Source organism: Nannobrachium achirus (genome assembly GCF_963921795.1).
Source record: "Nannobrachium achirus genome assembly, chromosome: 10".
Taxonomy (NCBI): Eukaryota; Metazoa; Chordata; class Actinopteri; order Myctophiformes; family Myctophidae; genus Nannobrachium; species Nannobrachium achirus.
In genome coordinates, this window is record NC_137819.1 from 33,993,250 (window position 1) to 34,007,027 (window position 13,778).

The window sequence follows — 13,778 nt, forward strand, 5'->3', positions numbered from 1 at the left end:
AACCATTACATTTGGCATCTAACTACGGCACAAATAACACTCAATAAGACTCAAGTATCACAAATGACAAAAGATAGAATTCTTATGTTCTAATAGTTTATAAGCAAAAGGCTAACACATGCACAACATTATTAACTTCTATATAAAATATAATTTCAGTTTTGGTGTATGAAGTAAATTCCAACTAGTCAAAAGGTCAGTCACTATAGTGTTGGAGATCTGTCATTCAAATGGAACAAATACTGCATATCGTATAGTCTTTAGTACTCACCAAGGCTGGTTTGTTAATTGTTGGTAATGATGAAGGATGGAAGGTTAAATCAGAGAGTAGGAGAAAAGGAGGTCACAGATATTTTATACGCCACCACCACACCCTTTATCCCTCCCTCTGTGAGGGTCCTCTCATCTCCAAGTGCTCCTCCCTCGTGCCATCCCTCTTTCCTGTACCCTTGTTCTTGCCCGCCTTCAACCTTTTGCAAACAACCTATTATTGTTCTGTTATTTCATGATCAATTTATGTGATGCACTTACCTCTGTCAATAAATGTAGCTCATTCAAACGGTCACAATTCCACCGTATTGCAGTTTCTCTTTTTGTTTGTTGAATTCAATTGAAACATCTCACATCTGCGATAGGAGGTGCCCACTTTCAATCCCCCAATGACAGACATACCCCCCCCACTACCATCACCACCACACTAGCCTGATGTAGCCAGACTAATGCAGCTAACTAACTGCAGTAAATCCCCACCGTGTGTTAACATGGGTTGTTTAGCTGTGCTAGGCTACCACCACACAGCCCCCACCGGCACACAATACACTCATATTTTCCCTTAGCTCCCAAGCCAAGTTTCAACTTTGGCCAATAACATTCCTACCAGAGTACAGTGAACTGATCTGTTTCCAATGTAGAAAAGCCATATTCCTTTACGATTATTTTGTTCCATTTAAGAATTACTTAAACAACATTCCACCGTTTTAAGTTAAGGTATTATTTATCAAAAACGATCTTGATTCAGTGGATGCTTTAATCTGGATTAATGTAAACTATCACCAGGGGAATTGTATTCGACAGGATCACAAGACTAAGACTTCACAGAATACACGTGTAGACAGTTGTGTACTTGTGATTATGATTTGTTTGTTGACAAAGGTTTGTGTATTCCTCCCACCTAATCTGTGTCATGCAGTATCATTTAAATGTTCTGTAAAATGTCTCAACAGTCACTGGTTTCTTTGGGCAAAATTAGATTCAGTCACAAGTTATTCTCACAGGGGCCTTTTTAGAAATATCCTCAGATTTTCATGCAAACACTTTTGAGTTATTGTTCTGTTTTGCTGATGCATAGTGGTGGTAAAATGAATGGATCACTGTTTCAGAGTAGTATTTACTCGGGCAACTAACAGACCTGAACAAATTACAACTTGTTGAAAACCAAGCAGCCAGACTGGCACTTCACAGTTCCACACACACTAATATTGCATACACCCAGTTATCTGTCGAACATATACTGCATTATAGTAGTAGTAATCAGTTAATATATACAAGTAACAGACATAATAGTCATTTAACACACTTTTCCAAGAACTAATCTCCTCAAACGCACAGTTATCTATCGATTAGATATATAATATAATAATATTACTAGTAAGACGCCTCAGGGCGACATGCGAAGGGCGAGGTCGCGCCATGTCTTTGCCGTCTGGCCAGTGATGTATATCCGACCAGTTACCCCTGGTACCCATATATGGAGATCCATGTACTGTATATAGAGATATGCTGTGAGAGCCCAAACATGCTTAGGCCTACTCAGTTATTCGTTATGTGAAAGTCCTATGACGTCTATGACATCTGACATCATACATACAATCCATTTTATGCCCATACATGGAGATCCCCGTCTGTAGAACCAGCCACACAGATATGGGCGGTCTTGGCCATATATGGATTCTGTTAGTGTGGTATGTGGCCGATGTGGCCTCCATATACTGTATGGGTATTCCCATATGAAATTCTGTTAGATATGGGCTTAATATTGATGAAATCAGGGATTTCCATGTATGGGCATAAAAGGGATTATGTTAGTGTGGTTCCCCTGACATCACAGTGAAGTCAGAGTGTGATGTCAGAGCTGTTGTAAACAATAATACTGGGAATGGAGTTGCTTGTGGAGTTGTTTGTTTTGAGGTGAGATGTCCTGCAGAAAATCTGGTCTTTTTCTTACGTCATAATTTTACCTGACTATTTTATTACTTGTAGTGTTAACTAAACTTAACTGATCAATAAGCTTGTGTTTCTCAGTCTCTTTATGGCCTTGTTCAGTAACTTTGTCACGTTTATAGGGCAGACATTGGGGAGTAAAACAAGTTTCCTTTCACACCAGGCCGAATGGAGGAACAGGTACATGTAGGTACAGAAGCATGCTATATTTGCCAGAAATGGCCACCTTTATAGAGAATGTGCTCACTAGCTGACTTGCCCCCACCTTTTCTCTGTTTTCTTTTCTTTGCCAATCAATGAGATGTTCACTTATGTCCATAAAATCTTCTGCGTTGTATAATTTATGCAGATAGAGACAGAAAGTAAGATACATTTAGTTGATTCTTCATGGCCAAACGTGTTGTAACAGCATTTGTCCAACAGGTGGCAAGATATATAAAGATTCTATCATCTTTCTGTTTTCACCATACCGGGATTATCCATATATTGAACAGCAAATTCATGGGCAGCAAAAACAGGGATTTAGAAAAACTCTTTAATTCTGTGTCATGAGTGTCACTCATGACTTCAGCCCTCATGTGCACTTGCATGAACCAGACAAGAAGCCTGGGGAAGAGCCTGCATGTGTCGCACGAAACATCATTGCATTTAATAAAATCCTCTTAATGGGAGCTATTTGGTGTGCAGATCTTTTTCCCTATTGCTTTGCAGGTTGTAATGCGTTAGATCAGCTATTTTTGGGCAAAGATATTTCTTGTAGGGAAAAAATTAGGGCGCCTAATGGTCTAATAGTCCCTTAATGGACTCTGATCAACAAAGTATATTCTGTATGGTTTAGCTGGTTTAAGATGTAATCCCTGCACTAACAGGATGTCACCAAACGGTCTGGGAATAGTGATGTGTGGAACAAACAACAAGGGACATCAGGTTGAGTTCAGCAGCTGCTGTAACATGAGCCAGACCATTGGTACATACAATAACACCTGTTTACCCACAGCATATTTACAAATGATCCATCCTCCATCAAAGAGGATATACTTCAGTCTTACACACAGGCAAATCCAGAAAGATCATTTGAGAGTGTAAAGAAAACACAGTTTTCACTGTAGCTGTAGCAAAAACACACCTGTAACTGGCTTTACCTACTGTTTAGGTCTCTGTCTCTGTCTCTCTGTCTCTGTCTCTGTCTCTGTGTGTCTCTCTCTCTCTCTCTCTCTCTCTCTCTCTCTCTCTGTCTCTGTCTTCTCTCTCTCTCTCTCTCTCTCTCTCTCTCTCTCTCTCTCTCTCTCTCTCTCTCTCTCTCTCTCTCTCTCTCTCTCTCTTTCTCTCTGTCTCTGTCTCTCTCTCTCTTTCATATCAAGGTAGATGGCCGCCCACCCCTAGAGCCTGGTTCTTCTTCCTATAGCTATACTGTCACCAAGTGATTGCTCATGGGGGGACATTTGGTACAATAATACAATTTAATTGAATCGAATCAAATAAACTCACTGTTTACTTGTCCAACTTAAAGGTATATTCAGTGATTGTATTTCATTCAAAAACAAATATAATTGGTACATTTTCCATTCAGTCTCCTCACTGGAATGTGTGCTGACCATATAAGGACTTCCACCATGGCCTGTGTTGCGAGCATAGCTAGATTCGGTTTTCAGAGGTGGCCAGCCAGTCCTCGACCAATCAGGGTAGTGTATGGCCGTAGTTATGTTATGATGTTTAGTTATGATGGTCAAAATAAAAGTTTTGAGAACCACAGTCGCTCTGAATTAAGAATGTCTGCTAAATGCCTAGATTGTAAACTACTGAGTAAGTCCACTGTAAAAATAGTCTCGTAGTAAATCAGTATCATACATATCCTGAAGCTGGAGACGTAGGCCTAGCGATATTCAGTGATGGGTCTAATGATCAAAACGAGAACATTATAATGGTGTAAAAAATCTATAAAAAAATAAACATTTCCACACTGTGACAAGATGACCCCCGGCCACTTTCATTAAGTCCAACTTGCTACAATGCAATTGCCTGTCGTATGTACTCTCTCAAACGCACTGCACTATCCTGGATGAGGATCTCTTAGAAGGCAAAAGGTTCACATCAAAAAGACTGAACTAGAGTGAAGACATATGATGTAACAAAATAGTTTGTAAATTAACAACTACACTGAATCCTTATGCAGCCAATACAACACACACACACACACACACACACACACACACACACACACACACACACACACACACACACACACACACACACACACACACACACACACACACACACACACACACACACACACACACACACACATACTGGTTTTTATGATTTGTGGGGACCACAATGATGAAAAGGGTGGTCCCCACATTTGATGATTTTAATCATCACATGTGGGTACCACCCTTTCTAAATGTTATACAGCTATGAAAAGAATCAGGTATAACAACTATGGCTGTGTTAGCTTATACACGACTTCAAATATCAGAATTGATGAAGTTATTCCCCATGACGTGACTGTGTATACAGATTTTGGTTCCCACAAAACATATAAAGCTACTGAGCACACACACACACCCACACACACACACACACACACACACACACCATGACCAAAAAACGTGAGTTATGGGCCAATGCTAAAAACTTCACAGGCACATCAGAGCAGCTCCTGTGTTGGTTTTTAACAGTTTCCCTCATGGGGACCTGATTTTTGGTCCCCATACCGTACCTGGTCCCCATGACGTGACTGTGTATACAGATTTTGGTCCCCACAAACATACAAAATAAATGGTAAATGGTGCATTTATATAGCGCTTTTAATCCAAAGCGCTTTACATAGATTGTGCATTACATTCACCCATTCACACACACATTCATACACCGGTGGCGGAGGAAGCCATGCAAGGCACCAACCTACTCACCGGAGGCAATTAGGGGTTCAGAGTCTTGCCCAAGGACCCTTCGACATTAACTCAGGGGGAGCCCGGATTCGAACTGGGAACCCTTCGGGATTTATACCCTTCGTGCTCTAATACCAGTTTCTCTACCCCTGAGCTATGCCGCCCCTACAAAAACCAGTGCACACACACACACACACACACACACACACACACACACACACACACACACACACACACACACACACACACACACACACACACACACACACACACACACACACACACACACACACACACACACACACACACACACACACACACACACACACACACACACACACACACACACACACACACACACACACACACACACACACACAGACAGACAGACAGACAGACAGACAGACAGACAGACAGACAATGTCTGTGTTAACAGCCACCTATAGCAATAAGCTATAATTAAGTAAGTGTCATGGGAGACCTGATGACACTTATTGCTATGGATACCATATCCAACACACATGCAGCTCCATATCACAAACACATGTGTATCAGGAGTCTGAAAGGATTGATTACTTCCTGTGACACGGAAGCATAGTGTTGCTACAGGAATGGACATTTGTGTTCTATACATTTAGTTCAAAATATGTCTGGGAAATATATCGATATTATATCAATATCATGGTATGAGACTATATAACTTTATAACTGCACATATAATCACATATTGATATGGCATAGGTCTCCCGATTTTAACATTTTCTTTTCTCGAAAATGTTTAAAGAAAATCTAAAATAGCTGATCTACAAGCTCAAAAAAAGTTGTAATATTTTCGTTACAACGCGATATTGTCACAATGACTTTCGATACTTTGCAACGAATACCAGTAGAGTCGCCGAAATGAAGCTCGCCGAGAAACGGGGGGTGCGTTCGGAAATGCACACCGGGTGGGGCAACGGTGCGCTTTTTCAGTCTGAACTCTGAAGGTAAACTTTCTGAAAAGCAGCAGTTGCTAACCTAACGTTGCTATTGATGTTTATAAACTAGGGTAAATTAGAATAGAATATTAGAATATTAATTCATGTTGATACTGAAGAAGGCATACTGTGATTGTGTGTCCTACTTTACATGTTTGTTGTTGCTAGCATTAACATTTATGATACTGTGAGAATAAGACTATAACCATAATTTACCCTAGTATATAAACATCAATAGCAACATTAGGTTAGCAACTGCTGCTTCTCAGAAAGTTTACCTTCAGAGTTCAGGCTGAAAAAGCGCACCGTTGCCACACCCGGTGTGCATTTCCGAACGCACCCCCCGTTTCTCGGCGAGCTTCATTTCGGCGAATCTACCTGTTACCCTTTGCAACACGTGAACACAAGCACATGAATCAAACTAAGGATGATCATAAGTTAGCCCTTGTTTATTCATGTTGTCAGGGTTGTCAGATGGTGCGTGCATCCCCTCCAGCTCAACTCTTCTAGTGACTCAGAATCTTGGTCACAAGCTGATGAGTCATACAGCCTTAAAAGAGCTGATATACCAGCAAAACATCTCTACCATGCATGGCAACCAGATGAATTTAGATATTGTGTGTGAGCGTGCACGTGCCTGCAGGCCTGTCTGTCTGCGTGCCAGTATGAGTGCCTGCGTGTCTATCAACTTTCATTTAACCATGATGACAGTCACCAGATTTTGTTTTTCGAGGGACACCTGGTCAAGACATGCAGGACACAGCAGCATCATTTAACTTCTGTGTTAAAAAACACAGAAAACTAAATTAAACTAAATCACATTTCAACAATTCCAGGTGTGTGTGTGTGTGTGTGTGTGTGTGCGTGCATGCGTGCGTGCGTGCGTGCGTGTGTGTGTGTGTGTTTTCTACAAAGTTAGGTTGTTTGAACTCTTCAAATGAGTTTAGTATTGTACTACTGAATATAGCCTACTGTAAATAGACACATGCTCCCAAACACATCGTGTGCATGTGTGTGTGTTCTCAAACTTCTCTTTCTCTTACCTGCTTGGCTTGGGACACACAGATTCTGGTTTTAATTATATCTTCAAGTGCAATTGTTAGTAACTACAGTGTAGGCCCTACTCTTTATTTCTTCTTTTAGCTTTTTTTCCCTTTATTGATAGTGAACAATACTGTCTGGCATTCAGACTCTCTGCAGTTATTCAAACCATTGCTAACTTCTCTGTTGAGTACCCGCTACACACTGTCAGGGCATTATAGCAGCCTATTGGTGCCCGGACCACTAGACTATAGCCGCTGGGGCCACAATGGACGCTTTCTGACAATACAACCTTCCTTTATATTAAAAGCACGTTCTGTGTATGGTCATTTTAACTGAATACAGACACAGTTTGTTCACTTATTCAAGGAATGTACGCTATCCAAATTGTAACAGGTTTCTGCTTGTTGGAATTCTTGGATGTTCTGCACCTCCAAGTTCTGTGTAGCAGCTATTCACACACTGGGTTTAACGTCTTAATCTGGTAATTGGAGAACTTGCGTCAGCAGGGACTATCCTCTCTGACAATACATAAATAACCATTCCTTCTCAATTTGCTCCTTTCAACTCTATCCTCTATCTTCTGTTTTTTCTGTTTTTCACCCCCATCCACTTACAAGCAGTGATGGCTGAGTGGTTAGTGTCCATACCTAGGACTCCGGAGGCCCCAGAGGTCACAGGTACGATTTCCCGCTCCAGCTATCACTGCTCCCCTCCCCCTCGCGCTCCTTGTTAAGCTGAAAAAAAAGCAGCTGGGTTGGGCTGCGATGTCTGAGTTTCCCTTGCGGGAGGAGTAGGTAACTATTATTATTAATTGTTTTCTTTTCTTTTGTTTTGAATCCTAATTTTAATCAATTATTTTATTACATTTGCAATGGCACAATAATTAGGATTAAAGGAAGAGGGTAATTATATGTCAAAAAACATTGTTGAACAATTGCATAACAATTGACTTAACAGCCCAATAGACTACATGATTAAAGCATAAGTGTCTGCGGGATCTAATAATCGTCTTGTCAATAAATTAGGATTATTATAATTATGTTCTTTGAGCCTGTGACAGTAGCGTTAAAGGAGTAATGCACCCCCAAAATGACTTCTAAGGTCATGGAGACTTGCGTTCAATAATACATTTAGTTTTTTGTCACTTTCCTAAGACAAAAAATGTGTGGTTTACCCATCCAGTGCCATGCATTCGGGTCCACATCCAGGGCCATGCATTTGGGTCTCCATCCGGAAACAATGGGGGTAAATTTACTATAATCACATTTTTGTCTTCGGAATGCGACAAATACAAAAATATATTATTGAACTCAAGTCTCTATGGCATGAGTAATCAATAGAAAAAAAGTCATTTTGGGGTGAACTACTCCTTTAACATTATTTCACTCTTATGTAATCCTGACATCTAGTGTTCAGAGAGAAGAAAGTCCAGAACCCAAATTGGACCCAATATTATACAGAGTGCCACGTGTTCTTTCAGTCTTGAGTGTGCTTAGAGTAATTTACATAAAGAAATTAACACTTTATGCTTAAAGAGTATTGTTTAATATTGAAATGTGCTTTAATTGAAAGTGAGTGAACGTTCATTATTGTCTCCCATAGCCAGACAGAATACAATTTAGAGGGAAGATGATAGTAATGTCTAATCCAGGATGACAATATTCAGGGTAATTTCATAAAGACTACAGGTTATAGACTGTAGTCCCAGACATCTGTTTTATTTTTTTTTATTTTTTTTGCTTTTAGATAAATTTTATTTTCGGATAAAGTTGAAAGGGTATTACCATTAAGACACTCCCTTTAAATAGAAAAAAAGAAAAGAAATCAAGTTTGTGCATTTAAGAGTCTGCATCATGGTAGGAAAGCCACATTCTCCACCACTCCTACAGTATGTGTCACATGGGCGTGGCCCTTGTGTAAACCTGGTGTTGAATGGAAAGTCTCCTTCTACCCGCACCCACGCCCAACTGTATCCTAGCAACCAACATGTTTGCCTTTAACCAGTAACATTGGTTGACCACATCATCAGGCCCTTCCCAAGTATAAAGGGAGGGAGATATACAGTAGGGGAGAGAGGGATAAACAGTGTTCATGTGAGAGGGGCAGACCAAGACAGACAGAGAGAGAGAGAGAGAGAGAGAGAGAGAGATAGAGAGAGAGAGAGAGAGAGAGAGAGAGAGAGAGAGAGAGAGAGAGAGAGAGAGAGAGAGAGAGAGAGGAAACACAATGAAAGGGGCCTTGAGTAAATATAACAATCTGCAAATCACTCATCAGCTATGTCCTGTGACTCAGACTCTCCGCAGTTATTCAAACCATAGCTAACTTCTCTGTTGAGTACAGTGGACTTCAAAAAGTCACTAAGTCACAAAGTCCATATAGACTGGCCTAAAACACCGCAAACATAGGATATCCAAAATTATAATTAACATTATTGATCATGCCATTGCATTGGTGAGTCAGGCTCACACCGGTGCACAGAGTTGTTAGTGTAAGGTGTGCTTACTAAGTGAACATTGTGAGGATTCCTGAGCACGGTGATAAGCTTGTTTTTTTATCAGTCTGTTAGGGAGAGGCTCCTCTGCCCTCTTAAACCTGGCACAGCACGGAAGACAGGTGGGAGTTGCGTCAACAGAGCTGAGATTAGAAGCACAATATTCTCTGATACACACCCAGAGGACTGATTGTATAGTGGAGTGGTAACCGGAAAAGTGGGTACCTAAGAATTGTTGGCACCTCCAGGTTAAAGTTGCTACTTTTTTGCAAAATGTATGAAAAATGTTTATTTGGTAGTAATGTAAAGAATAGGCCTAAATGCTTTGAACATGCTTGAACATTTGACAATAGGCTATTTCTACAATTGCTATACAAACATCTACAAAACCTGTGGCTAGCTAGTCATTACAGTCATAACCAAGAAATTGAAGCATACTGTACATTTAGGTCTCATGATTATTTATACTGTACTTTACAGTTCTTTAGACCATTTAAACATATTTATTTTTTACATCTTGGAAAAACATTGCCACTTAAACATTGAGATTGTGATGGGAAATAATATATTTCCACTCGAGGTGAAGCTGATAAGTATGACGTTTACTGTGAATCCAACAGCATCAAAGCATGCTTTCTCTCATGTTCTGTCCCACTACGAAGCCCAGCGGGCCTGACACATCTGTCCTCTACCTCCGCAGTCTGCACTATCCAAAAGGAGGTCCCTCTCATATCTTTTCACTGTCTTCTCTCTCCCAAGCCAGGCCCAGGGGTCCCATGACAAAGAAACCACTAAGTTTCACATGACTCGACTATACCCTCTCTTTGGTGGAGCAATATGGGTTAGAGTAAATTATTGAGTCTGATTCAATCATTTACAGTTATTTGATAATCATCTTGATAAAAGGCATCTCAGCTGATGCAATCAAAGACAGGCCTATGGTAAGGTCATTCTAATCAACACACAGTGGATATTTTAACACAAACTCAATGTTCCGTTCATATATCTACAGTATACTGTTTAGTATACAGCATAACCTACTATTATTAGTATTATAGCACAAACTTTCTCTCTCACCGCACAACAATTCTCAGTTCAAGTAGATATGGAAACCAAGAGGTATTAAACAACAAATGAAATGCATGCCACAAGTTTGACGTTTCACACAAACCGACAAAGACACACCTGTTCACACCCAAGCAATAATCACAATGTTGGGAATTCATTCAGCCTTGTTTATTTAATGGGAATTGTGCAATCTTTACAAAGTAGAAAAGTTATTTTGAAATGTTTTCTCTCATCTCCTTTTCCTCCCCTCATCATTTACTTCTTCGCCTCCTTCTTCATGTGCATCTGATAACACTGCTCACAGGCAATTGAAAGTCCAACAACCAGGGAGACAAATTCCTCAAAGTCCACTAAACCGTCTCTATTGGCATCCAGATTCTTCATGATCTTGTCAACGGCGGCGGGGTCCTTCTGAGACTGGGCACAGTGGGGACACAGGGGAAAGTTAAACTTGCAAGTCGACTTTTTAACCCTCCCTAAATAACAGATTTTCATATTAACACTTTGCTTTCATTCGGACATTTAGCAGGCGCCCTTATTGAGAATGATAACTGCAACAGTAGAATGAACAGTTAGGCAATAATGGAGGATTGAGGAAACCAAAAGGTCACGCGAGTTGGACAAGATTTCCCAATTTGCAAAAACATTTTGAATCATGTGGGTCTTGGTATCCGTCATCTACAGTATATGCTCTATCTATGTCATACTGTAGATCATGGAGTCACACATCATAGATTCTATGACGTGTGACTCCAATGTTTCAGCCTGATCAGAGCATTGTCAGTTAAATTATTTCAAAAAGTAGAAAAACATATCGTCGTTGTCGGGTGGAAACCTTGTATGTCCAAAACCATTCATTTTGTATTTATCATTAGTGAAAATAGACGCTGCTATTAGTCTTGTGCGACAGTCTTGTATGATGAAGCTGGGCTTTACTTTACAAAAAAACAACACATTTGAAACTTGGATATACAAGGTTTCTGCCCGACGATATATGTGATCAAAGACATCTACTCCTGCAGAGCCACACGCTAAGAATAGTTCACACCCTACAGAAAGACTGGCTGCTTCCAGTTTTGTGGTAAGGGTGGGGTATAAGATCTCCTTACCTTGAGGAATCCAGAGAGCTCATTCTCCATCAGCTCTCGCAGCTCCCGGGAGGTGAGGGTACCGGGCTTGCCGTCCTTAGAGGCATATTTGTGGAATACCTTGATCATGGACTCCATGGCGTTCTCCAGTTCTGAAGGCATGGTGCTGACTGTAGTTGCACTAGAGAGAGAGAGATATAGAGATACGGAAACAGAGAGAGAGATGGACAGACATATTTATTACTTGTGTAATAAGTCTCAAAACTGTAATAAGCCCAGCCTCAAAACTTTGAATTCCCAGAATAAAGAATGATTGAATATGTGAGGTGGAGGATGCTGAGAATCTCCCTGTGGTGTCCCTCCAAGAGTAAATAGTTCTCCCCTTGAAACAAGGATTAACATTGTCAATACTACATTATATCCTAGCTAAGGAGTGGAGCGGGAACCTATAGAATCCAGCACCCTGGGCCTATTGTGACATAAAGGTCCTTCAATGAGAGGATTCATATGACTATAGCTAGCGGCCTTAACTCCTTGTTCTTGGCTCAAATAAAGATATTTTCAGACACAAACTCTCTCTCTCTCTCTCTCTCTCTCTCTCTCACACACACACGCACGCACGCACGCACGCACGCACGCACGCACGCACGCACGCACACACACACACACACACACACACACACACACACACACACACACACACACACACACACACACACACACACACACACACACACACACACACACACACACACACACAGCCTACATAGGCCTACTACATAGGCCTACTATATATAAAGTACATACTAGTTATTCTTGACATAGACAACAACAGCAGTAGCATAGCTAAAAAGCTGAAAAGGAGGAAATTATATGGTGTCTGTGTCATTGGTATGAGAGGAGGCGGAAAATGTGGAAGAATGAGTAATGAAGTTGAAAAGAGGAGAGGCAAACACTAATCCAAGCCAGCCAGTCTAATGCCTGCATGTGTACATGTCAACTCAGTCAGCTCCCATTCATTGAAAGCCAGCAGCCACACCCTACCCCTACTGTACCTTGCTGGACTTCACTCTGGTAATGATAAAAAAATAAAAATAAAACACTGCCTGCATTGCCTGGACCTTTGATAAGTGTTAATTCAAGAAGTCAGGACAAAACTACAGTAACCTATAGTTATGATAGCCCCCCAATAAAACCTTTCGGGTCCTGCACAAAAAAGAAACAATACAATTCAACAATTAAGTCTTAAAGTGCCCTGCCAGTTTAACTGCCACTGTATGCTACCGTGGCAAAGAATGCCAAGAAGAATGCCCTTTCAACTGCTTTGTTGAAAGGGCTAGAGATTATAATGTATCTTTTGCCACTAAGCTAGCCTACTTGTCTACATTTTTATGTGGGGCAAAGTCAGAGCCAGACCAGTTAGACAGTACAGACCAGTTATAAATCTTACCGTGCGAGGAGTGGAAGTTGGGTTAAGGAGGAAAGGCTGAAAATGAAGTGCAGAAGTTGGGAAATGCAGCCGTCGGTATTTTATAGCTAGGCACCGCCCCATGGATACTGTACTGCTGTAGCAACGGGTTGTATGGGTTGTAATTGTAGTAGTCTCGCGTAGCCAGACAACTATTCCACAATCTCTGAATGCTATATAGAGTCTGGAACAGCAGCTCCCGAACGGCGAGTATCGAAAACGGGCATTAACGTTCAAAAAAATACATTTTAAAATGTCATTTCTGCTAAGCAGCAAGCTAAACATGCTTATATGATTTTTATTTATATAATGATAAATATGTGTGATGTGAGACTGAAACGGAAGTGACGTGGGGGCTTCACTTCCGCTTCATCTCGCACTCACCGTTTCTATTTCCGTCTGCCAGACTGTATGCTGGGAGCATTTGACCAAATCGCGGAGGCAACAGTCTGGCCACGCGAGACTATAATTGTAGTCCAAAGACTGCAGAGTGCAGACACATGGCCATGCAGTTAATCCACCAATAGGTCT

The 13,778-nt window shown here is 40.9% G+C and overlaps 1 protein-coding gene across 1 annotated transcript; it reads right to left on the reverse strand.

The window, feature by feature from the left end:
- Window positions 1-10,930: 10,930 nt before the first annotated feature.
- On the reverse strand, window positions 10,931-13,360 carry s100a10a (S100 calcium binding protein A10a). Its single transcript, XM_080734749.1, has 3 exons — window positions 13,230-13,360; window positions 11,801-11,960; window positions 10,931-11,108 (listed from the first exon to the last, which is right to left on the reverse strand). The coding sequence occupies exons 2-3, from the start codon at window positions 11,939-11,941 to the stop codon at window positions 10,947-10,949; spliced, it is 303 nt and encodes a 100-aa protein (XP_080590875.1). The 5' UTR covers window positions 11,942-11,960; window positions 13,230-13,360; the 3' UTR covers window positions 10,931-10,946.
- Between the last annotated feature and the right edge of the window lie 418 nt (window positions 13,361-13,778).